The following is a 25,038-nucleotide window of genomic DNA, read 5'->3' on the forward strand; positions in this document are numbered from 1 at the left end:
TATAAATATTTGCAGTAGTAGTAGTGGTAGCCTGTTACAAATGTTTTTGTTTAGAACATTGCCGTAACACTTTTCTAAAAATACGTTTATACAAATCAGTTCACAATAAAACCTAAAGCCAGATGTCCATTCATGAAATGCAGCAATCAAGGCACGGACAGAGAGGACGACGGCTTCGGCAGGCCGGCTCTTTCCCCAGCAGAGGCTGCTAGCGGATGGAGGGTGGCTCTCTTCAGAAGGGAGAGCAGGTCACCCTGCTACTGGCGAGCCAGCCGGCTTCCTACAGGGCCCAGTGCGTGCTTGGCCCGTCACAAAGGCCAGGCTAAGATGTCAGGGCTGGAAGCCAAGTCAGCCACTGGGCAGACTGGGCTGTGTCAAGGGGATGTTTACGATCCAGAGTTGCTGGGGATCAGTGGTGGATTTCCAGAAGACTGCGCTGATGTCCGTGGAGCTTCCCTGGATCAACTGTGGGAGCAGAGCTGGGGAAGGTGCCAGTTACCAGTGTGCAAGCAGCCACCATGGCAGTGCTGTGGAAATCGGTATATAAAGGGTGGAAAGAAAGACAATGTAATGACCTGAGCCATTAAAGAGTGCTCCTTTTTTTCATCTCGGGTAGAGACACCAGAAGCTTGCCTGCCTGCCTCTTCTTGGGGCAAATGTGGAGTTGCTTTGGCTTCCTGAGATTTCTCGCTGCAGTTTGAATGGAATGTGGCTTTCTGAACTTCATTAGAAATTGCTTTGTGTTCTCTGAGGACCTGAGGCATCTGTGTGCGCGCAACTTGCTTTTTGGTATTTGGCTGGGATCTATTCAGGGAACAGCAAAGCTGTTTATAAAGTGTCATATGCGTTTACATCTACATGGGTTTGCTGATAACATGAGGTTCTCCCCCCACACACAAAAGCCTATTCACTATGCAGATGTGCTACTCATTAGCATTGTGTCCATCCATACTGCTGCAGAAATTTGGCAAAAAGATAATGTTAAAAAAAAAATGCTGTTCTGGCCAGTTGTTCTTTGCAGCCCATTGGCAGAGGTTATCTCGGTAGACTCCCCCCCCACCCGCCCAGTTTGTAAAATAAATTGAAAATACTTACAGAAGCCCCTAGATCAGGGGTGGGAGGCAGATTTGGCTTTCCAGCCGATTTTGGACTATAGCTTCTAAATGGGAGTTGTAGTTCAACAGGAGCTGGAGGCCCGAGTTTGCCCACCCCTGCCCTAGATTGGAGAGGGGTCCAAGGCCAGTCAGGAGCCCTCTGCTCTACATAACCTATCAATCGGTGGACCTTAATCATGCCTTCATGCAATGCACATGCACTTGGTTGGGTGTGTGTGCTTGAGGGGGCATAATTCCCCAGAAGGACTAGTAATGCTAGACTGTTCTATGGCGCCCTGCTGTATCCGACCAAACGTAATTGGATGCTAGAAGGCCAGAGGTGGAAGGGACCTGGGAGCTTTCACCCTGCTCAGTGTAGGGATCTCGAACAGCTGTAGCATCCCAAACAGATGGCTGCCTCTAGCGAGTGAGAGTCCATGGCTGCACAAAGCAGAGCATTCGACTGTCCTGCAGTTCTTTCAGTTAGGAAATGCCTCCTCATGTCTGTCAGGAGTCCTGTTGATTGAGCAAATTGGCACCTTTTGAAAGTGACAATTCTCTTTATTGAGGAGGGGGTCTTGTGGTAGCAAGCATGACTTGTCCCCTTAGCTAAGCAGGATCCACCCTGGTTGCATATGAATGGGAGACTGGAAGTGTGAGCACTGGAAGAGATTCCCCTCAGGGGATGGAGTCGCTCTGGGAAGAGCTGAAGGTTCCCAGTTCCCTCCCTGGCAGCGTCTCCGAGATAGCGCTGAGAGAGATTCCTGCCTGCAACCTGGGAGAAGCCGCTGCCAGTCTGTGAAGACAATGCTGAGCTAGATGGACCAATGGTCTGACTCAGTATATGGCAGCTTCCTGTGTCCCTATGGGAGAGCAACTGGCCCTGTCCAGCCGCAGCACAGCACCCCTCCGGTGGCTGTTGCTGGTGTGTATCTTACGTTTCCTTTTAAGATTGTGAGCCCTTTGGGGACAGGGAGAGCTGTCTGTCTATCTATCTATCTATCTATCTATCTATCTATCTATCTATCTATCTATCTACCTGTCTATCTGTCTATCTATCTAAACCGCTTTGGGAACTTTAGTTGAAGAGCAGTATAGAAATATTCGCCATATCCGTATCCCTTAAGGCAGTGATGTAGCTGCCAATTCAGAAGTGCAGAAAGCATTCTCCATGACAGTCCCCATGGCCATGCCCACCCCCACAGTCAGAGAAGCTGAGAAGTACCAGCGCTCTGTCCCTGCATGTCCCCCCTCACTAGACCCTTGCCTTGTGGTTTCGCCTGATTGGTGTTCTAGTCCTGCCTGTAGGAGACACAGAGAACAAGTCTGCTTCTCTTTCTGTGTGCCAGCCCTGTCAATAGTTGAAGATGGTGACCCATCTCCCCCGAGTCTTCTCTTCTCCAAGCTAAAGACAGCCAGCAGCGCCTTCAAGTGTTCTTCATGGGACTTGGTTTCCAGACACCTTAACTTTTTTTATGGCCCTCCTCTGGACCCAGTTTTTAATTACCTTCTTAAAATATTGGACTCAGAACTGGGCACTTAGCCTTCCACTAACCAGTGTGGAAAAGAGTGGAATGATCATGTCTCCTGATCTGGACACTAGGGTCTATGTAATGCTGCCTAAGACTGCATTGGCTTTTTTAGCAGCTGCATCACACAGCTGGCTCATGTTCAGCTTGTTGTCTGCTAAGACACCCAGGTCTCTTCCACATATGTTGCTGCCAAGCCAGGTAACTGCCACCCTTTATTTGTGCATTTGATTCTTCTTACCTAAATGAAGGACTTTACATTTGTCCCTGTTGAACTTCATCTGGATTCTGCCTTCTGAAATTAGCTATTCCCCTGCCCTTAGCTTTGTGTTACCTGCCAGCCTGATAAGCTCCCCGCTCCAAGTCACTTACGAAAATGTTGCACAGCACAGAGGCCCCCCCGCCCTCAATATCTCCCTCCAGGATGACGTTGAGCCATTAATGAGTGCATGCTGGTTTAGAGTTGACTTAGTTCTCCCTCGAAGTAGGAGGTCACGGCTCACAAAGGAGCTATTTATTCCAGCAGCCTCTGATCCCTCCACCAGCCACACTGTGGAGATGATCGCAATTTCAGCTCCCATAATGGAGCCCTCTAATGCTGAGCTGCCTGTCCCCGTGCTGCAACCTCTGTCGGAGAAGAGCGTTGTATTTATTTGGTGGTCCCCCCCTCCCATCTCCTACACGCCTGCCCTCCTGCTTAGTCCCTCTATGACTAAGCGAGATAATTTAGATACAAGTCCATTGCAGTGATTCACTGCAACAGCGGGGAAGCCTGAGGCTGCACGTGGCTGGCAGGTCAGCCGTGGGGAGTGGGCCCTGACTCCCTCTGGCCCCTGAGTCCACCCACTCTGGACCACAAAGAAAGGGGAGGTCTAAGTGGTTCCTTCCTAGGACTCCCCCGACCTTGCGGGTCCCTTGACGCCGAAATTGCCAGCGGAAACTCACAGGCTATCGCTACGTCTCAGCCTAACACCACCACGGCCCCCCTGATCTCAGAGACCACAGCGGCAGTTGGGGCGAGGCCATTTTCCTCACCACCCCACAGCTCAGCTGTGCGGCGGTGGATGGCAGGCCTGTGGCACCCCCACTCAGGAGGATGCAGTTCTCTAAGGCTAAGCCCACAATCTGTGATGTGGCCCCTTTACATATGGTTTTTAATCGTATTTATTTTTCCCTTCCAGGCCTTCATGCAGGGTTTCTGCACCACCCCCCTTCTGGGAAGCCAGGATGTCTTTGGAAAGCCCAGAAGGCTTTCGTGGAGGCAAGACATTCTCTCCCACTCGTGCCCCCCAGCAAGTGATATTCAGATGCTGCCCACCTCTGAACCTGCAGGTGGCAGATAGCCATCAAGACTAGTAACCATTGATAAATCTTGAATTGGTTGCAGCCCCATCTAAGCTAGTGGCCATCACTGAAGCTTGTGGCGGTGAATCCCATACATATATAATGTTCTTTGTAAGGCTGGCATCTCTTGGTCTGTCTCTAATCTGCCAGTCAATTTCATTGCATGACCCCAATTCTAATTATAGTGGGTGGTGTATGTGTGTGAGAGAGCTCTCTCTCTCTCTCCCTCCACCATGCATACATTTATTTTTTATTGTTATTTTTATTGTTGAATTTCTGTAGCGCCTTTCATTAAAAACAACCCCAAGGTTGTTTACAAAAGTTAAAAACATACACTGAAAATGACAATTAAAATATTAAGCTAAAAATATAAAACAAATCTAATTTAAAAACTATAAAATACAAGCATAAAAACGATAAATGAGTAAAAAGTTTATAAACCTCTGTAATGTCCTTCCTTAGCGGTCTTCCCCCCCTCAGTTTAACCCCCCCCCCACATGTGGCAGGCTTTCCTTGTCAGAAAAGTGTAGCAGGCCCCTGATTGCTTTAGCTGGCCTCTTCTGCCCCTGGACAGGGAGCTGATCTTGTGGTAGCAGGAATTGTCCCCTCTGCTAAGCAGGATCTGCCTTGGGTTGCATTTGAATGGGAGGCTATACGTGAGCACTGTCAGACATTCCCCACTCTGGGAAGAGCACCCGCCTCCTTGCATGCAGAAGGTGGTCCCAGGTTCCCTCCCTGGCAGCATCTCCAAGAGAGGGCTGAGAGAGACTCCTGCCTGCAGCCTTGGAGAAGCCGCTGCCAGTCTGGGTAGACAAGACTGAGCTAGGTGGACCAAGGGTCTGACTCAGTAGAAGGCAGCCTCCTCTGTTCTCAAAGTGGAGTTTGGTCAGTCACGCAGCACTCCTTTCCACAAGGAAGAGTCCCTGTGTGAAGGTTGCCCCTGCTGTGCCTAGAGGAAAGGGCTGGAGGGCCTGTTCCGCCTGAAGGGGATCTTGGTGGACCTCTGGGGATTCCTTCCTGTCAGCTCCTCCGTCTGCAGCTCCTTGCTTATTGTGAGCTGTTCTCTGAAGTGGAGCTTGCTGGCCATCACTGCTGATCCCATTGCTTGGGGAAGGACAGTTGGTTGCCAGTAAGGTCCACTGTCTTGGAGGGAGGTTCGGCTGGCTGGCTGGCGATTAAAATCTATGCAATTGCAGTAGGGGTTGTTCTCGTGGGAAGGATTTGAACCTAGATCTCTAGTGCCTGAACTGAGCACGCGACTACTGCTGGCAGGTGTGCCGCAGGAGGGCTTTCTCCCCGCTTTGGTGGCCATTAAGAGATTCCTCTTGGTAAGTGCCATCCAACCCCCCCCCTTTGTTCCTAATATAAGGAAAGGTTTGCATGAAGCTGGCTGGCTTTGCAGTGGCCGCAGCCTCAGGGTGCCAAGCCCTGTCTGGTGGTGATTCATGGCATTTCCATCTCTGGATCCTGCTAGAACTTCTGGGAAGAACTGAATTGTTTCCGTTGGTGCTGTGCTGGGGAGATGGGCTTGAGGCGTCCAGAACTCTTGCTGACCTCTTCCAGGGCATGTGGTGGCAATGTGCATGCAATACTTGAACATTCAGAAGAAGTTCAGTTTCATTCCATATTATTTTAAACTTTTCTAATAAACAAAGTGCTAATGCTTTTATGTCGCTTAATGAGAAGAAAATGTCTGAGGTCTTAAAACCACCATTGCATTTTTTGCCTTTTAACTGAAGTTCAGGCATTTGTTCCACTTATTAATTGAAGCAAGGCACTCTTCTGTCCCCAGAAAGTGGCCGTGTTGTTGGAGCCCATCTTGGGGCCGCTGCTATCTCTTGCTTCTGCTAAAGCTGCTTTCAGCCCAGGCTGGTTGCAGATCCCTTCGAATGATCAGGCAAGTGGCTGCCTGTTGATAGGCCCTCTCTCAGCCAAGGGTGTGTCACGTTTGATTCTGTTGATAGACCCTCTGAGGGACGGGGGCTGTCATTCAGTGGCCAAGTACATGCACTGGGCCTAGAATAGTGGCTCTGATGTTTGATGCAGAAGGCAGAGCCATAGGAGTTGGGCAAAGGTGCCGTTCCTATTTGCCCAGCTTCATTGTGCTTGAAGCAGGTGGCCTAAGTGCTTAGATCCGAGAGTTGCATTTATCTCTGCAGCCACTGTGTGAGGTAGGCTAGGCTGGGAGATGGGGGCTGCCCAGAAGGCTTCCTGGTGGAGCAGACGTGAGGACCTGGGCTTCCTTGTCCAGGCCCAAAGCTCTGGTCACAGCTCCACTGGCACTCTGGGCCGTTTCCCCCAAAGACACGTGCCCGTTAGCTGACTGGGGGATTCTTGAGGACCTCTATGACAGGCAAGGCTGAGCTTGAGTTGTACAATGGCCTGCCTGCTTGCCCCTGCTAACTAACTGGGCAAAGAGGCACCTTTTCGATTCTCTTTCTTGAGCAGGGGGAGAGTCACTGGTCCTCTCCATCCCCAGCACAGCATCCCTCCCGTGGCTGTTGCTGGTGTCTGTCTTGTGTTTCTTCTTAGATTGTGAACCCTGTGGGGGACAGGGGGCCATCTTCTTATTTATTATTTCTCTATGTAAACCGCTTTGGAAACTTTTGTTGAAAAGCAGTATATAAGTTGTTGAAGGCCTCATCAGTGGTTGGCCCCAAATCAGGGCCATGTGCCATGAACAAAGCGCACTGCAGGCAAGAGTTGCTTCCAGGGTGGACCTTGTGGAGTCTGCTCCTTCATTACATTGCCTGCGAGTGTGTGATGATGCTGAAGCCTAATACAGGATGCGCAAGGCTCCCTCTCTCCCCCTCTGCCTTTTTTATTCAGGCTTTTGGCCAGTGATCTCTCCTTTGCTCTTTTAAAATTATTAGCTGTGTTTGTTCTGTTCTTATGCTATTTAAAATTGAATTGTATCTTGTTGTTAACCGTCCTGGGGTTCTTAGGATGAAGGGTGGTATATAAATAGAATGAATGGATACGGTTTCTAAGACCAGATAATAAAACTTGGTAGTAAGCAAAGTTTGTGGTTTTAGTTTTCAGTGTTCACGTTGGCCTTTTTGTGTTTGAATAAAACCGTGTGTCTACTACTGAACTTTGTAAACATGCCAAGCAGCAGCAGTATTATTATTATTATTATTATTATTATTATTATTATTATTATTACATTTATATCCTGCTCTTCGTCCAAGGAGCCCAGAGTGGTGTACTACATACTTAGGTTTCTCCTCACAACAACCCTGTGAAGTAGGTTAGGCTGAGAGAGAAGTGACTGGCCCAGAGTCACCCAGCTAGTCTCATGGCTGAATGGGGATTTGAACTCGGGCCGGTCCTAGTCCAGCACTCTAACCACTACACCATGCTGGCTCTCACTACATTTTTTAAATCACATGATACATTTCATGTTCTTAAAGCAAGTTCAGGTTTCATCTTAAAAAATTAAGTATTGTATATATTTTCATTTCACTTAGAAGAAAAAGCCAGAAGAAGAACTCTGAAGTCCTGCACAGCTGCCATTCATTTCATTGGGGCTTGCATAGGAGAACTCCTGCTGGATTGGACCAAATAGAATTTTGTGTTAATATCAGACATTGCAATGAAGGCTGGTGTATTTAATGTTAGCCAAAGCAGGCATAGGAACCTAGGAAGCTGCCATATACCGAGTCAGACCATTGGTCCATCGAGCTCAGTATTGTCTCCACAGACTGGCAGCGGCTTCTCCAAGGGTGCAGGCAGGAGTCTCTCTCAGCCCTGTCTTGGAGATGCTGCTGCCAGGGAGGGAACTTGAAGCCTAGATGTTCTTCCCAGAGCGGCTCCATCCCCTACTAAGGGGAATATCTGTCAGTGCTCACACATCAAGTCTCCCATTGATATGCAACCAGAGTGGACCCTGCTGAGCTAAGGGGACAAGTCACGCTTGCTACTGCCAGACCAGCTCTCCTCTCAAATGTCACTAGATGGCAGACTTGGTCCTCTTTAAAAGACACACTAAGTTTAGATGAGAATCCCGTGTCTAGCTAAGGTCCATCACAGATTCCCTTCCCAAGCTGTTCTGTTCAAGAAACACAGTCCAGTTGCTGGCCCGTCAGGCCTCTTGTCCAGCTGGCCAGTTCTGAAGGAAGTCCTGGTCTGAGGGTTGAAGCAGGACAGCACAGCTCCAAATGCAGCCGCACGGTGGAGCTGGCCTCTGAGGCACCCAGGAGCAGTGGGGTCAGGGTCGTAATCTGTGCCAGGGTGTGTACTCCCAGCTCCCCTTCTCTCATGTACGGACAAGTTTCTACACGTTGTGCTAGGGACAGTCGTTTGAGTTCCATGTCTCTGCCATATAGCTAGGAAACTCTTAGAGCAAGTCGGAGGATTCTTCATCCCTCAAGCCCAGTTTTGTCTTTGGTTAACAACAACTGTCAAAGGTCTTGGGCAGTCCCCCGCCCCCGACATTTGGCCCTTGGGGATTTTTGCAATACGAGGGTGCCAGGGATTGAGCTGGGGGCTGCCTCCATGTACTCTACTGCTGAGAGATGGGTCTCGCTAGCAATTGGAATGACATTGGCCCAGCGTCCAATTTTTGTGTTGTATCAACAATGTCCAGAAGGTTACAGGATAAAAGGTGCCCTCATTTACCAATTAAAGTTATTTATTATTAGACTTGCACCCTGCTGTTCCGTTTACAATGCTCAACGTTCTTGAAAATTAAAAACAGAACAGTATAAAGACATGACAGGCAACAGAGACAATAGATATCTCCAGGAAATCAGTTAAAAACCATCAAATGAACAAGGCTGAACATGTATTAGAAAACAATAGGGATATAGGAAGCTGCCTCATACCGAGTCAGACCCTTGGTCCATGTAGCTCAGCATTGTCTACACAGACTGGTAGTGGCTTTTCCAAGGTTGCAGGCAAGAATCTCTCTCAGCCCTGTCTTGGAGATGCTGCCAGGGAGGGAACTTGGAACCTTCTGCATGCAAGCCGGCAAGTGCTCTTCCCAGAGCAGCCCCATCCCCCCTCAGGGGAACATCTTACAGTGCTCTCACATGTAGTCTCCCATTCAGATGCAAGCCATGTGGACCCTGCTTAGCAAAAGGGACAATTCATACTTGCTACCACAAGACCAGCTCTCCTCACCTGGTCTTTACAAGACCATGAAAAGCCATCGGAGAGAAAATAAGACAAGTGTCCCTAGGAAGGGAGTTCCAGAGTAACTAAGAATAATGTTTTCTTCTTTGATCACTGGGCATTCATACCTTTTGGAATCTGTGGGAAGATCTCTTGGAGCTGGGAAGGCAATTATCCTTGAGACCAGCACTTTCTGTCTGTCCCAATATGGACTTGGTTCCTTGCACCATGCAGAGGAGTCTCTAGACCAGTCAGGTGTTTGCTAGTGGCTCAGGCCACTTTGAACGGCAGACTAGCCTAAGGACTAGGATGCCCTTTGTTTCGAAGGCAGCTTGAGTAGCCAGTGTTTTGGCAAGGGAGCCCAAAGGCCAGAGGTGTGGGTGCCCACCCAGGATAACTGAGGGCACATACTACTGTGTCAGGAACAGAAGTGTGAAGACTTCCCCTCCCCATCGGGCTTTTGTTCTGTTCCCTGGAGGAATGTGTTTCAATTTTTTTCTCTAATAGAAAATTTGAAAAATTGGGCTTTGAAAAAAAGAAAACATGTGCAATATTTTTCGGAGTTTTCTATCTGAAATGCCTTGAAAGAGTGTTTTCAAATAATGTTACAGCCACGGATGCTGCTACAAAGTTCCACAATCCAAGATTCAAAGGCAGCAATCTTGGCAATGAGAGAATTGCTGCTGCATATGTCTGTTTTACTGGAAGCATGATGGCTGGCATGCTGAGTGCCTGCAGAAGATGTTGCACTGGCACAAAACTGTGGTGCCCGGAGTCTGGAACTTGTGTTGTCGAGTCAACTCGTCTTGCATGACCGCAAGCAAAGGGGCACTTCTCCTTTGTCTCCAGTGGAACATATGTGCAAATTCCTTTGTTCCCTTCCTGCAGCTGTGCAATTTTCTTTACTTGTTACACAAGTGCTTCGTTAGGATGTCATCCACTGTTCTTAGGCCCAAGTTAGTGGTCTGTTGAGCATCTTCCTCCAGCAACGTGGTGACAAGGGCTTTATCAATGCTGCTTCTGAGTGCAATCAGTCCCTTTTCCTCAGTGTTTTGCATCAGTTGAAAATGGTTCACTGATAAATGGTTGTCTCCACTTACAATCAAGGAACAGACAAATATGTGGGAAAGTAGAAAGACTTGTTTCCATTCATGCAAACCTTCCACTTTACCAAGTCCATGAAACTGAAAATGAGAGTTCAGGATTCGAAACTTAGGACTTTTCAGACACTAATTCTGGTTAGAGAAGCATACTTCATCCTGCACCACTATTTTATTTGAATTTCAAGGAACAGCAAGCTGAGTGAGTGGGGAAGAATACTCATGGGCTTATGATAAAAGCAGGAAGTTCCTAAAAGATAACATTAACCCTTTCCTTTTCCCAGCAGACACCTTGTGACTGTTTAATATTACATGATAGTTGTCCGTTCTCATCTGAGAAGTTCCTGTGAAGGGTTTCTATATCTAATTCCTTTCTGTTTTGTTTTGTCTAGGTCAGTCTACGATGGTGCAGAGCACGGGCGCTTCATGGAGAAGCTTGATGCTCGCATCCGAAATCATGACCGTGAGATTGAGAAAATGTGCAACTTCCATTACCAAGGCTTTGTAGATGCAATCACGGAGTTCTTGAAAGTCAGAGCAGAAGCCCAAAAGCTGAAGGTAAGGAATGGAATTCAACTGGAAGGCAACTCTAGTCTTTCAAGGTGCAGAGCCAATGACCATCCTGGAGGGGGCAGCAACTCTGGACTAAGTGGTCTAAAGGATAAAAGTAAAGCGTGCCATCAAATCGATTTCAACTCCTGGCACCCATAAAGCCCTGTGGTTTTCGGAAAGGCGCCAGTTAATAGCTGGATTCTTGACTAATGTTGGAACAATTTGGATAATGCAGCAGCACCTGAGTTGGACCAAAGGCTGGCATGCAAGAGGGCTGCTGCTTGTTGCCTGGTTTTGAGTAAAGTGTTCTAGCTGTCCATGGCAAGTTGGCTAGTAAAGCAGAAGTCACAGCATACAGAGTGCTTTTCAGTGGTTGCTCCCATGAGTGGCATTGTGGTTTGGCCCAGGCCACCCATCAAGTTTCAACTCTGGGAGCGAACCAATCCAAAAACTAGTTTGGAGTAGTGTCCACCCCTCCCCTCCCCTAGTGAACCAAACCTGAAATCTCTTGGTTGCCTTGGGCCAGAACAGGATCCCTAAACACAATGCTGGTAACTGGTTCAAAGCCTGTATGTTAAGGAGATGCTCAGATTCTTCTGAGGGCTATTCTCACTGGATTTGGAGAAACCGTTCTGAGGAGACCGTTCTAATAATTAATCTGATTATTAATATTATTGGTAGGCAGTGCCTAGAAGTCATGGTTCTTGAGATCCTGGGGCTCCAGTAGGGACTTGGTGGTTGTTTGTTAAATATTTGTTGTTGTTGTTGATTTGTCCACCCCTCAGGCTGTTGTCCAGCAACAAGACTTCAGTGTGGTGGATTTCTGAAATGGGGCTGGAAGCATCTTGCAGTTCTGTCTTGCTGCCGATTCATCTTACTAACAGGGTATTTCCCTGGGTTTTTTATCCTGTTACTTGGTTTAAAAAAAGCAAAAAACCCTTACAGATTGGAAAAAGATAGTTTTATGTCTTTTCTCAAGTGGAACATTAATCACTGTATTCCTTTTATAGAGCTGCATTTAAGCAAAAGAGTTTATTTGTTTATTTGAAACATTTAATATACTGCCCACTCCGAAGACTCTGGGCGGTGTACAAAAACATGCAAAGCAAGACAGCATTAAAATTACAAACTAAATTAAAAACTAAAGTAACTAACAAAAAAGAAAAAACCAAATAGGTAAACTACAGGGCAAAAGCCTAGCCGGCGGTGGGGCAGGGTCTTCAATAGAGATTTAAAAATCAATAAGGAAGGAGCTAAATGAATCTGAAGGGGAAGGGAGTTCCAGAGAAGAGGGGCAGCAACTGAAAAGGCCCTTTCATGAGTCCTGGGGCCCCGAACCTCTCAGAAATCAGGGACTGACAGAAGGGCCATCTGAGAAGATCTGACCAGATGGGATGTAACTGGATGAGAGAGGCGGGTCTGTGGCATTCTGCATGCAGTGTATCTAAATGGATCCCAAACTGGTTCAAACTGTCTGAACTGGTTACTGAACTGAAGAGTTAAAAGAGAGAGAGAAGCTGATGAATCTGAACCAGAGGAACCCAATCTACTGATAGTTTGACTCCCTCGCTCTGATCAGGAGTTCCGGTTGGTTAGGAACTGGATCCAGATACAATGCGCTGCCTGTGAGCAATTGGTTGCAACCAAAGCAGGCTGCTGTGAGAAGCTCCTCTGGAATTGGGGCCCTGCTACTTTCACTTGGGCCACAGCAGCCTCTCTGCAGGCCTCTGCTGATGGGAGTCTCAGGTAGAATCAACACGTGTCACACCTCCACGTTGAGCAAATCCTCCTGTGTGTGACCTCTGGGTGGAGCACGCAGCTGATTGTAGCACCCTCCCCTTGGTGTGCACAGTGAGCTGTCTGGAGGACTGTGCTACAGAAAGAACCAGTCATTTGGCAGGCAGCCATCCTGCTGGTGCGGCCCCCGCTGAAGGCATCTCCTGGTAGCTGATTCTTACAGGTTCTGCTCACAATCTATGTCTCTGACAAGCCATTCACCAGGAGCATCAGTCCAAGCACAGGGTGCCACATGTGTGCCTTGCACAGGGTGGTTGTGTGCACTGGCTGTTGGTGGCTGTCAGCCTTGCGCCTTTTGCGTATGTGCGGACAGAACTAGAACTGCAAAGTGTCTCGTTCATTCCACAGTTATCCAGCCTTTCCAGGCGTCTTGCTTGGATGCCGGTATCCACGGAGCACAGAGCTATAGGACTGTAAGGCAGAGCTCAAGCTCGGCACCACCTGGCCGCCCCTGTAGCTGCTGATTCAGGGTTCTGTTAGTTGGGAAGTTGCAAAGTTTCTGAAGTGTGATGGCATACCCCAAGGGTGTGGGTGTGTGCTTGCATGGGCTCCCGGTCTCTCTGCTTTTGTTGTAATGTGACCGGTCTGCTGTGAGAAGCAGCAGAGGCTCTTGCAGAGGGTTGCCTAAGATCCCGAGGAGAGGCTACGCCCTTGCTGCCTTCCCCTCCTTCCCCAGTTCTGTATGGAAAGCCAGTGTCTGTGTCAGATCTGCACCCTCTTGCTCATGTAAGTAGGTAGCTCAGGGCTCTTGAAAACCAGCAGCCCTCAGAATGATTTAGCTGGAGCTTTTTAATGGAACCAGTGCTTTGGGTAGGTAGCCGGTTTGGTCTCGTGGTCTAGGCCTCTTCTTGAGGAAGGGGGGAAACAGGTGTGTGCTGCAAGCCTGCTGCCTCCTGCTGAGCCCCAGCTTGAGCTGTCAAGGCACCTTCTCAGTCAGTTGGGACCCCGTGCTTGTTTAGACCACCGTGCAGCCGCACTGCTGAGGGAACAATCTCCTTTTAGGAAGGCTTCCAAAGATCAGCTTTGAGAGCTTCTCCTGTATCACCCTGAATCTATTACAGGGTTTTCCTAAATCAAAATGAAATGTCCTGTATTGCACATGTTCTGCATATGGGCAGAAGTCATGGGTGTGTGCTTGGTGCAAGGAGCTCCTGGCTCTCAGGGAACAAATTTGTTCCCTTGAGACCAAGGTGGCGGATCTGCAGAAGCTCAGAGAGACAGTAAGGCATGTGGACGAGACCTTTAGGGACGTGATAGAGGCATCCCACTCCAGGGCTGACAGCTCCTCTGGGAGGAGGATGTCAGGGAGAATGAAGGTCTTGGGCAAGGAGGACATCGGTCTGAGGAAGAGGGAAATGCTCCTTTAAAAGGGACCCCTTCCGTTGATGATAAGCCCATATCCTCTTGCACAGGAGATACTCCTCCGGGGGGGGCTCCTTGTAGTGGGCGATTGGATCATTAGAGGTATAGAGAGATGGGTTGGTGACCCACGTGTTGACCGCATGGTGACTTGTCTGGCTGGTGCAAAGGCTGCAGACCTCAAGGAGTGTCTAGATAGGCTCTTCGGCAGTGTTGGGGAGGAGACAGCTGTTGTGGTGTACGTTGGCACCAGTGATGTGGGGAAATGTAGTTGGGACATCCTAGAAGCCAAATTTAGGCTGATAGGTAGCATATTGAAGTCCAGGACCCCCAAGGTAGCATTCTCAGAAATGCTACCTGTTCCATGTGCAGGTATAGTGAGACACGCAAAGCTGAGGGGTTTCAATGCATGGATGAGATGTTGGGGCCGGGAGGAGGGGTTTAGATTTGTTAGGCTCTGGGATATGTTTGGGGGCAAGCAAGGCCTGTACAAAAGGGATGGGCTGCACTTGAACCAAGATGGAACCAGACTGCTGGCGCTTAAAATCAAAAAGATTGCAGAGCAGCTTTTAAAATGACACCTGGGGAATATCCTAACCCTAACCCTGGGGAATATCCGACGGGAGCTGGGCAGTATCTGGTTTGGCAAATGCCATCCTTTAAAGTGTGAGGGTGCAGAGGATTCAGATAAAAGAGAAGGGGACAGAGCAGAACCACATAAAGAGCAGACAGAAGGCTGTGCCAGCTGGTCAAAGAATCAAAAGAAAGATAGCATACACCAGGTGAGAAATTCAGCATATAGGTGTTTATATGCCAATGCCAGAAGCCTCCGAGCCAAGATGGGCAAGCTGGAGTGCTGACTCTAACCCTAACCCTAATGAAGAAATAAACATAGTGGGCATAACAAAAACATGTTGGAAGAGTGAGAACCAGTGGGACACTGTTATCCCTGGATATAAACTCTATAGAAAGGACAGGGAGGGTCACCGTGGAGATGGAGTAGCACTGTATGTTAGAGAAGGGATAGAATTTAACATGCTAGAAAACCTAGGAGGACTCCTCCACAGAAACCCTGTGGGTGACAATACAAGGCCTGAAAGAGAACGTGCTACTGGGGACATGCTATCGCCCACCAGATCAAAACGCTGACAGTGACTGGGAGTTGCAGCAGGAAATCAGGGAGGCGTCGAGGAGAGTCACAGCTGTAATCATGGGTGACTTCAATTACCCATACATAGACTAGGTAATTTGACAGTCAGGTAATGACAGAGAGGTCACATTTCTAGATCCGTTGAATGACTTTGCCCTAGAACAGTTTGTCCTGGAACCAACCAGAGAGAGGGCGACCTTGGATTTAATCCTGAGTGGCACCCAGGACCTGGTGCGTGATGTCAGTGTCATCGACCCTTTAGGGAACAGTGACCATATAGTGCGATCAAATTCATCATACATGCGGGGAGAGAATCACCAAGGAAGTCTAACACTTTGAATTTCAGAATAGGAAACATCTCCAAAATGAGGAGTATGGTGGAAAAAAAGCTGAAAGGGAAATCAGGAGAGTCATTTTCCTCCAGAATGTATGGAATTTACCCAAAACCACAATACTAGAAGCCCAGTTAGATTGTATACTCAAAAGGAGAAAAGGTACCACTAAGTCCAGGAGGATGCCAGCATGGCTAACAGGTACGATCAAGGAAGCGATAAAAGAGAAGAAGACTTCCTTCCAAAATTGGAAGGCCTGTCCAAATGAAGAGAACAGAAAGGAATACAAACTCTGACAAAAGAAATTCAAGGTGACAATAAGGGAGGCAGAAAAAGAGAGTCTGTGGAACATTTAGCCAAAAGCATCAAGGAGAATAACAAAAACTACTTTAAATACATCAGAAGCAGGTAACCTGCCAGGGAGGTGGTTGGACCATTAGACAATGAGGGAGTGAAAGGGATTACTAAGGAGGATATGGAGGTTGCAGAGAAGCTAAATGAGTTCTTTGCGTCTGTCTTCACGGTAGAGGATACTGAGCATATACCTGTTCCTGAACCAGGCTTTTCGGGGATGGAGGCTAAAGAACTGAGTCAGATAGAAGTGACAGTTCTAAACTGCCTGGACAAACTGAAAACTAACAAATGGCCAGGGCCAGATGGCATCCATCCAAGAGACCTCAAAGAACTCAAATTTGAAATTGCTGACCTCCTTACTAAAATATAGAACTTATCCCTGTAATCGGGTTCTTTACCGGAGGACTGGAGAGTAGCAAATGTAACACCAATTTTCAAAAAGGGATCCAGGGGTGATCTGGGAAATTACAGGTCGGTTAGCTTAACGTCCGTTCCAGGCAAATTGATGGAAAGCATCCCCAAGGATAAAATTGTAAAGGACAGAGAAGAACAGGCCCTGCTGGGGGAGAACCAGCATGACTTCTGCAAAGGTAAAACTTGCCTCACAAACCTTTTGAGTTCTTTGAGAGTGTCAACAAGTGTGTGGATCAAGGTGATCCAGTTGACATAGTATACCTGGACATCCAAAAAGCTTTTGACAAAGTTCCTCATCAAAGATTCCTGAGGAAACTTAGCGGTCATGGGATAAGGGAACAAGTACATCTGTGGCTTGCTAACTAGTTGAAAGTCAGGAAATAGAGGGTATGGATAAACTGAGAGTTTTCACAATGGAGGGAAGTAAGAAGTGGGTTCCCCCAGGGATCTGTACTGGGACCGGTGCTTTTTAATTTATTCACAAATGATCTAGAAGTAAGGGTAAGCAGTGAGGTGGCCCAGTATGCAGATGACACGAAACGCTTTCAGGAGGTGAAATCCAAAACAGATTGTGAGGAGCTCCAAAAGGCTCTCTCCAAACTGTGGGAGTGGGCAACAAAGTGGCAAATGCGTTTCAGTGTTGGTAAGTGTAAAGTGATGCACATTGGGATGAAAAACCCCAACTTCAGGTATGTGCTGATGGGATCTGAGCTTTCGGTGACTGACCAGGAGAGGAATCTTGGGGTCGTGGTGGACAGCTCATTGAAAGGGTCAACTCAATGTGCAACAGCTGTGAAAAAGGCCAGTTCCATACTAGGGATCATTAGGAAGGGAATTGAAGATAAAACGGCTAACATTATAATGCCCTTATACAAAACGATGGTGCGGCCACACCTGGAGTACTGTGTACAATTCTAGTCACCACATGATCAAGGGCCTAGAGCACCTTTCTTATGAGGCAAGGCTACAACACCTGGGGCTGTTTAGTTTAGAAAAAAGACAACTGTGTGGAGACAGGTCTATAAAATCATGCATGGTGTGGAGAAAGTGGATAGAGAGAAATTCTTCTTCTTCTCATATAACACTAGAATTAGGGGTCATCCCATGAAATTGATTGCCAGGAAATCTAGGACCAACAAATGGAAATACTTTTTCACACAGCGCATAATCAACTTGTAGAATTCTCTCCTACAAGATATGGTGACAGGCAACAACCTGGATGGCTTTAAGAGCGGTTTGGATAACTTCATGGAGGTTAGGTCTATCAATGGTTACTAGTCTGGTGGCTGTGGGCCACCTCCAGCCTCAGAGGCAAGATGCCTCTGAATACCAGTTGCAGGGATGCAACCGCAGAAGAGAGGTCATGCAAATACCTCTTGTCTGTGGGCTCTCGAGAGGCATCTGGTTGGCCACTGTGTGAAACAGGATGCTGAACTAGATGTCCCTTGGGCCTCATCCAGCAGGGCTCTTCTTCTGTTCTTTTGTCCATGAACATGAAACAAAACTGAGGTGGCGGCAGTCCCTTCCATCCTTCCATTTGGGGGAGACCAGGTGGCGGGGATCTGGGCCACATGGAGGCAAGGTCCACACACAGATAAGTAAAATGTCTCTGGAAATATTGTGGGGAAGGTGGAGATTATGCCATTGGCTATGCCATTGGCTATTGCATCCCCAGTCAGCACCATAACAAGCGGAAGATCTTCTGTCCATGCAGGTTCCTGTGTGTGTCCGTGGCTGTAGGGAGTCAGAGACATGATTCTCCGACTATAACTACTCAGAAGGCTGCTATCACTGTGGGCGCTATGTATGGCAAGTGTAAATCATGCTCACAGTTAAGGTCATCTCTCAGTCCTGCAGGATCAGCCTCTCTGAGCCATGATCGCAGCAAGAAAAACAAGAAGGCACGGGGCTCTATGGCTTAAATCCCACTGGTTCACAGCCCACAAGCTGCCCTGCTGATACTGACCCCAGCAGCAGAACAGCCTCAGCCAGGGGCGCTAGTGGGCAACTCTGACCAACACTCACTCACTCTAAGTTGGAGGAAGCCATAGAGCAGTCACTTGTGTCACCAGATGCCCCTGAGGGTGAGACTGAGGAGTTGGGTCCTATTGATGTAGAGGATCAATGAGGACAACTTATGGGATGAATTCAAGGGCTATACAGAACAACTCCTTAGGATGGCTTCATTGCTTGGATTGGTGAATTAGTCTTCCTTCTTGGAGGACCCCATTTTTGGTTTAATTCAAACAGAATCAAGGGTTGGTGGCCATTCTTCTGGTGCCAGCTATCACTCAGTTGTTGAAACAGCGTGGGGGAAAACCCACTTTCCCACCCACCTCTAAGAAACTGAGCATGTACAGAGTGCAACCATAGAATAATCAATATTTAACAAAGTACCAGATACCAAATTCAGTGGTGGAGGAATTAGCTCAGGCCAAATCAAAGCAATGCCTTCTATCCACACTATGTGACAGGGAGTGTAAGAAGCTGGACACAGTAGGCAGATGTCTCTACTCCACCTTGAGCGTCCTCCTACGTATTGCGAACCATCAGGCCTACTGGGCTAGTTGACAGCATTTCATCTTAGAAAAACTAGCCCCCTTCCTGAGCCACCTCAAATGAGAACAAAGAGAGGCAGCAAATATTCTCCTCCATGAAGGCCCCAGAGTGGCTTAAACAACTGCATTCTGCTCGCCACTGCACTGAGGGTGGGTCCCGAGCCATGGCGGCAGCGATCTCTTAGAAGCCATGCATGCTCCACTCCACGTCTCTGTCACAAGAGGCTTGGACACGCATCGAGGATCTTCCCTTTAATGGGGAGGCCCTTTTTGGCCAGCAGATGGATGACACTTTAGAGAGAGTCCAAAAACTTCGCTCCACTGTGTGCTCCATGGGAATCTCGCAATAATCCTCCTCCATGTCGTCCAAGAAACATTACTGGCTCTGCCAAAACCAGTAGAGACAGTCAGGGTATCCATTTAATGATTCTGTCACCAGCACAACTGGTAGCGGCAGAGTAGGGCCCTCACCATCATGGCACACAAGCCTCATTCAGCTGCCACACACCTCTGTCCTAAAAGGCCATGATGACGCAGCCTCCAGGCTAGCCCTCCATTACAACCCATGGGCAGCCACTTCGTCCAGCGTATGGATTTTGGCCACAGTATGTAATGGCTGCAGGGTAGAGTTCAACACCCTTCCACCTTTTCCTGGGGTGGGACACAGAGTGGGAGGTAGAACAGAAAGCACTGACCAAAGCCTTCAAGAGATGAGGGACTCCTACCATAGATCTCTTTGCCACAGCAGCCAATACAAAATGCAGCAGAGTGGGGTCCGGTCCACGATGCCTTTCTCCTCCATTGGGGACAGGGACTACTATACACATTTCCACCAATTCTCTTAATCCCAAAGGTCATTGAGAAATTGGATAGAAACTTTAGTTGGGGGGGGCTAAAGGGCACCTCCAGCCTCAAAGGCTGGATGCCTCTGAGTACCAGTTGCAGGGGAGTAACAGCAGCAGAGAGGGCACACCCTCAACTCCTGCCTGTGGCTTCCAGCGGCATCTGGTGGGCCGATGTGTGAAACAGGATGCTGGACTAGATGGGCCTCCTTGGGTCTGATCCAGCAGGGCTGTTCTTATGTTCTTATGAGATGGATAGGGTGCACGTGCTCCTGGTGACCTCGTGGTGGCAGAGGCAGCCGTGGTTCACTACCCTGTTGCATCTGGCCAACCATACTTACCTCTGAGTCCCCGACTCCTAACAATGGATCACAGCCACAGATTGCACCCAAACTTGTAGTCACTGCAGCTGATGATATGGCAGATACAAGGGAATTAGAGTTCGGTGACGCCATCCAAAGAATACTGGAAGCTTAAAAAAAATCTGTCCTCTAGGAAATGTTACGTGGCTAAGTGGAAGAGATGCTGTGCTCACACTGCAGGCAAGGGTCTCTCTACAGAGGTGGCACCAGTGCATGCCATCCTGGAATACCTGTTAGCTCTGAAAGGCAGGATAGGTGCATGCCTCAATTAAGGTGCACTTCGCAGCCATTGCTGCACACCACAAGCTTTCGGGCGTTTTCTCCAACCCAACAGTTAAGAAGTTCTTAAAAAATTCTTTGAAGAATTTGTTTTGTAATACCCTTTGTTTACTGCCCTCTTGGGATTTACAGTTAGTTCTAATGCAGCTTATGCACAATCCATTTGAACCTTTTCTTACATACATGTTGAATCTTTTGCTACTCGCAGTCTGGAGCTATTGTCTTTGAAAACTGTGTTTCTGGTGGCCATCTCTTCAGCATGAAGGATCAGTGAGTTGAGGGCCCTGTGATGCGACACACCCTGCTTGATTTTTCACAGGGACAGGGTAGTACTGAGACCAGGCCTTACATCCTTCCCCCAAAGTGGTGACAGAGTTCCACATGTCTAAAGAACTGCTTACCTGTCTTCTTCCCTGGAAGTGAGAGGGCATACCATGCTCTGGATGTCTGTAGAACACTGGTGTTTTACATGGACAGAACCAAACCATTCCAGAGATCCAACAGGCTGGCTGTTAGCTGTGCTGGCCCCTCCAAGGGGATAGCAATCTCCACCCAGAGACTCTCAGTGTGGGTATCGGAGGCCATAGCATTATCCTACCAACTGGCAAAGAAGCCACTGCCTTGCCTCATCCAGGCATACACCACCCAGACCATGGCGATGTCCACGGCATTCGGACACGGAATCCCTTTGGATGAGATCTGCAGGATGGTGACCTGGCCAAAGCTGTCTACATTTGTCTGCCATTACACTTTGGATGTCCGATGCTGGTCTCAGACAGTTTTGGCACTTCTGTTCTCCAGTCAGTCTCCCAGTAGGTTGCTCCCTCCATCCAGGTAAGAACAACTTGCTATGGTATCAAATGTGATGCAAAGAGACCATGGATAAGAAGGGAAGGTTTCCTACCTGTAACTGTAGTTCTTGGACTGGTCTGCTGTGCATTCACACTACCTGCCCCACCTCCTCACATCAGCCTGTATCAGGATCTCTCTCAGGTCCTTGGTTGCAGAGGTCTCTTTAGACTGAGGTTCGGTAGGGTATGTTCCTTCCAGGAGAGCTGGGTTTCCAACTTTTTTCCTTTTTAAGATGAAGCTTTGGAAGGTCCCGGGACCTGGTATATGTGCACGCATATATTCCAGGTGTGAATGCACAGAAGACCACTCGAAGAACTACAGTTACAGGTAGGAAACGCGCCCTCCTTCATGGTCTTTGTGCATCACACATTGAACTGCAGATGCTAGAATTTACCAATACGGATGTTGTTTTTGTTTTTTAGTGAATTTATGGCTTGTGTTACTTGCTGCTTTTTAAAATTAAGAGTGTTTGTGTGTGTTTGGTATTATGTGTTGTTTTTGGTCTGTAGTACTTGCTGTAAGCTCCTTGTGTTTATATTTAATAGGGAAAGGTGGAGTAGAAACAAATGTAGTTGGCTAATTCAATGCTGGGCTGTTCTGTAACACCATCCTGCTCAAGGGTGCTGGCTCTGGAAAGTAGCCCCGCATTTGCTCTCACTATTGCAGATTTTCCTAGAAAAGCTGCATGTTTGGTGGGTGCACATGTACCCAATTTCCGCTTTGTCTGCTTTTAGTTGCAGACTTAAATTGCTCTGTGTGGATTTCGATAGGATTTTCAGAGTCCAAGGGCATGCAGTTGTAATGGACTTAACCTTCAATTGCCTTGTGTGTGATGATCTCCGATGCTTTGTGAACTTGGAAAGCATCTAAAGAGACCCTGGTGCCCAGCTCAGAGAGGTGCCAGGTCCCGTGAATGAATGCCCTTCTGCTGTTGCTCCTGTCAGAAATTTTACTGTACACTCATGGATGTTTTCTGAGTGATATTTCTTGAGCATCTAGCCACACTGGCTATCCATAGTTTCTCCTGGGCCCAGGATACGTTTTCATGGTAAAATCACATGTGGGGGCGAGTTGGGCCATGGCGCATCCTTGGGTTCATATAATCTCCTTCAGTTCCCATGCAACCCACTCAGTCTCCTGGTGGTCTCTTGTGTGTCTCTGTGTATTTAGTGTGGTTTTTCTCTTCACAGAATCAAGTGACGGACACTAACAGAAAGCTGCAGATAGAAAGCAAGAAAGTGAGTCTGGGGCGTTTTTCTTCTTCAACAAGCCTTTCCCGCATGCTTTGGGAGGTAGCCTTGGTCTTGTTGCCAGGTGTGTTAGGGTGCCCTGCTGCTCAGAGGTGACAGATCATTTCTTGGGAGAGGTTGGGGCCTTGTAACTTCCTTGCCGGATAGTGATTTCTCCCCTGCCACTCCTGAATGCCTCTCCCACACCTGCTTGGCCAGAGGTCTGGCCACAATGCAACCTTCAAGCTGTGGTTACAGAAAAATCTGCTCTTGGTAGGAGATGTCAGCACAATAAACCAAATGACAGGCAGAGTCCCTGCATGACAGCTTTCATAGCAGGAAGCATGCGACTGGTTGCTTGGGGTGGAGAAACAGCTTCAGGGCACTTGTGGGAACCAGCTGCCTTTTGGTTGGACTCTGGTTAGCTGTTGAGAGGCCTGTGGCTGATTCTAAGGCAAGGGACATGGGCTGGTATTTGAGGCAGGCTTGTTAGCACCAGCGTTTCGCCTACACAGGGCATGGGCCAGTGGCTCCTGGCTCTACTTGCTTGGTGAAAGTGGCTTGGAATCTGCTGCTGGTAATACTGAGCTTTTTTTTTACAGCTGGTGGGAGCAATGGAAGAGCTGAAACAGTGTAGGCTGCAACAGCGGAATATTTCTGCAACAGTTGACAAGCTCACACAGTGCCTTCCCGGTGAGAGACTTGACACAGGACAGGGCAGACATGGGTCTGCGTGGCTCTTGATGTGGTGTCGGTATCCAGATATGCTTCTCTTATTGACTGCTGCATCTTGTGTCTCTTCTGTTCTAGTTCTGGAGATGGAGAGCAAATTGAGAGAGCAAATGAAATCTAAAAGGTAAGGGCATGGATGTGACTGTGTGTGGTAAGTTGAAAAGAGCTCATCTGGGGGCGGGGCTTAGCGTCACCAAAGGCAGAGGCTCCCCAGGAATGGAGGAGCTAATGCCAGGGTTGGCCCGAGCCAGTGGTGGTGCCTGTTGGGGTTTGTGATTATTTAGCAAAGTCCAAGGAAGCTATCACCCCAGTTACAGAGTGCAGAGTTTAGTTGTTGCAGCTGTTTAAAGAACATGCATAGAGATAACTATAGAGTATACACTAAATAGGTTTATTAGTGAAATACATTTGGGATAGAAAAGACCTATCCTATCTATCAGCTACAAAATGAATAGGTAGGGAGAGAGAGAGAGATGTTTACATCTTCTCTCTAGGAGAAAAGGAAGAGGACTGACTCACTACAGGAAGTACTTGAGTCAAAGCAGGGGACAAAAGAGCAGGGAAATCAGGGACAGGTAAGGAAACCCTCACTAGCTACCTCTGCTCCCAGTGACCCTAGTGGTCATGAGGATAGCTGGTGCAAAAGATTGATGCACTGGAACTCTGTCTCCAGCACCCCTTCTCATTGCCTGTTGCATTGGCTCATGGCTCCCATCTTCTCATGAAGCATCTGGAATCTGTCTCTGGGCAGTGGCTTAGTCAATCCATCTGCCACCATCTCTTCTGTTGGGCAGTATTCCAACTTGACTACCCCTTTTTCTTGCATGTCTCAAACTTAGTGATATTTCATGGGAATGTGCTTAGTTTGAGACCATCTTCTCCATCTGGTAGATCTGGATACAACTTTAATTATTCTCAAACGTGCTGTGGGCTTTGGTTCCTCAAAGTCCAATAGTAGCTGGTGTATCCACACTGCTTCCTTGCATGCTTCAGCTGCTGGCATCTTTTCTATATCTCGCCATGTGGTGGGTTCTTGTATCTCTCCTCCTTTGGTCATGAGTGAAAGTCTTTTAGGTGGAACCCCTTCGTTGGGCCTCTGTGAGCACCTCAGTTCTGGCTCAGGCTGTTCAGCTCTTCTGAATCTGTAGCCCCTTCTGAACCTGCTTCTGGTTCTGGCACAGATTCTTTGGGTTCATTTTCTGGCTCTAGTTTCATGAGGGTCCACTCACACGGTTCCTCTTTCACCTGGAACTCTGGCACAAGTTCTGGTACATCACCTCCAGTTGTCCCTTCTCTCTCATCAAAATACACTACATTGCGAATTCTGACCCCTCCATGTGTAGGATCAAGGATTCTGTATCCCTTTTGGCCAGGCGCATATCCATCCAACACTCCCAGTTCACATCTGCAGTTGAGTTTTATTCTCTTGGCCTTTGGGACCTATACATAAGGCCTTTGTCTAAACACTCTGATATGGTTTAGAGGGGGTTTGCATCCATGCCATGGTGTTTTGTCTATTGCTTTGGTTGGCAATCTGTTTTGCGAGGCTTGCCTGTTCAGTTACACAGTCCAATTAGAAAAGCCCGTCTTCACGCATACAGGCTGTCATAATTAAATCACCATCTCTGGTAATATAGCAAACTTAGTCCTCAAAAGTCACTTTGCAACCTTTATTGAATCCATGTCCCACAGAGATTAAGTTACTGTCCATATCAGGGTCTAAGAGAGTGATCTGGATAAAAACCATTTTACTCTGTTCATCAGACTGCCTGTAATGCAGTTCTGCTGTTCCTTTCCCCATTGAATAAATTTTGTTCGCATTAGTAGGAAAAACATGAACTTTGTAATTTTTGTCTAAATTAATAACAGTTCAGGGGAATTCAGAATATTTTGGGTAGTTCCAGAATCAATAATAAAATCATTCCTTTTATCCCTGGTTGTTGCATTGAAAGTCTTGGCTCTTTGACTGCCTCTGTCTATGCCCTGTTCCTCAAAGCCAGCATGCTGTCCGCTTCTTTGTCCAGAAAAGCTTTTCCTCTTTCCT

General features: G+C 47.9%; 1 protein-coding gene across 2 annotated transcripts in view; it reads left to right on the forward strand.

Moving 5' to 3' along the window:
• Positions 1-25,038, forward strand: part of EXOC6B (exocyst complex component 6B) — a 358,545-nt gene that overhangs the window by 73,482 nt on the left and 260,025 nt on the right. For both annotated transcript variants that reach the window (XM_053255095.1, XM_053255094.1), the window contains exons 2-5: positions 10,575-10,740; positions 22,224-22,271; positions 22,865-22,955; positions 23,073-23,118. In XM_053255095.1, coding sequence (XP_053111070.1) covers positions 10,575-10,740; positions 22,224-22,271; positions 22,865-22,955; positions 23,073-23,118 — 351 coding nt within the window. The remainder of the gene's footprint in view (positions 1-10,574; positions 10,741-22,223; positions 22,272-22,864; positions 22,956-23,072; positions 23,119-25,038) is intronic.

The sequence above is a fragment of the Hemicordylus capensis genome, chromosome 5 (assembly GCF_027244095.1).
Source record: "Hemicordylus capensis ecotype Gifberg chromosome 5, rHemCap1.1.pri, whole genome shotgun sequence".
Taxonomy (NCBI): domain Eukaryota; kingdom Metazoa; phylum Chordata; class Lepidosauria; order Squamata; family Cordylidae; genus Hemicordylus; species Hemicordylus capensis.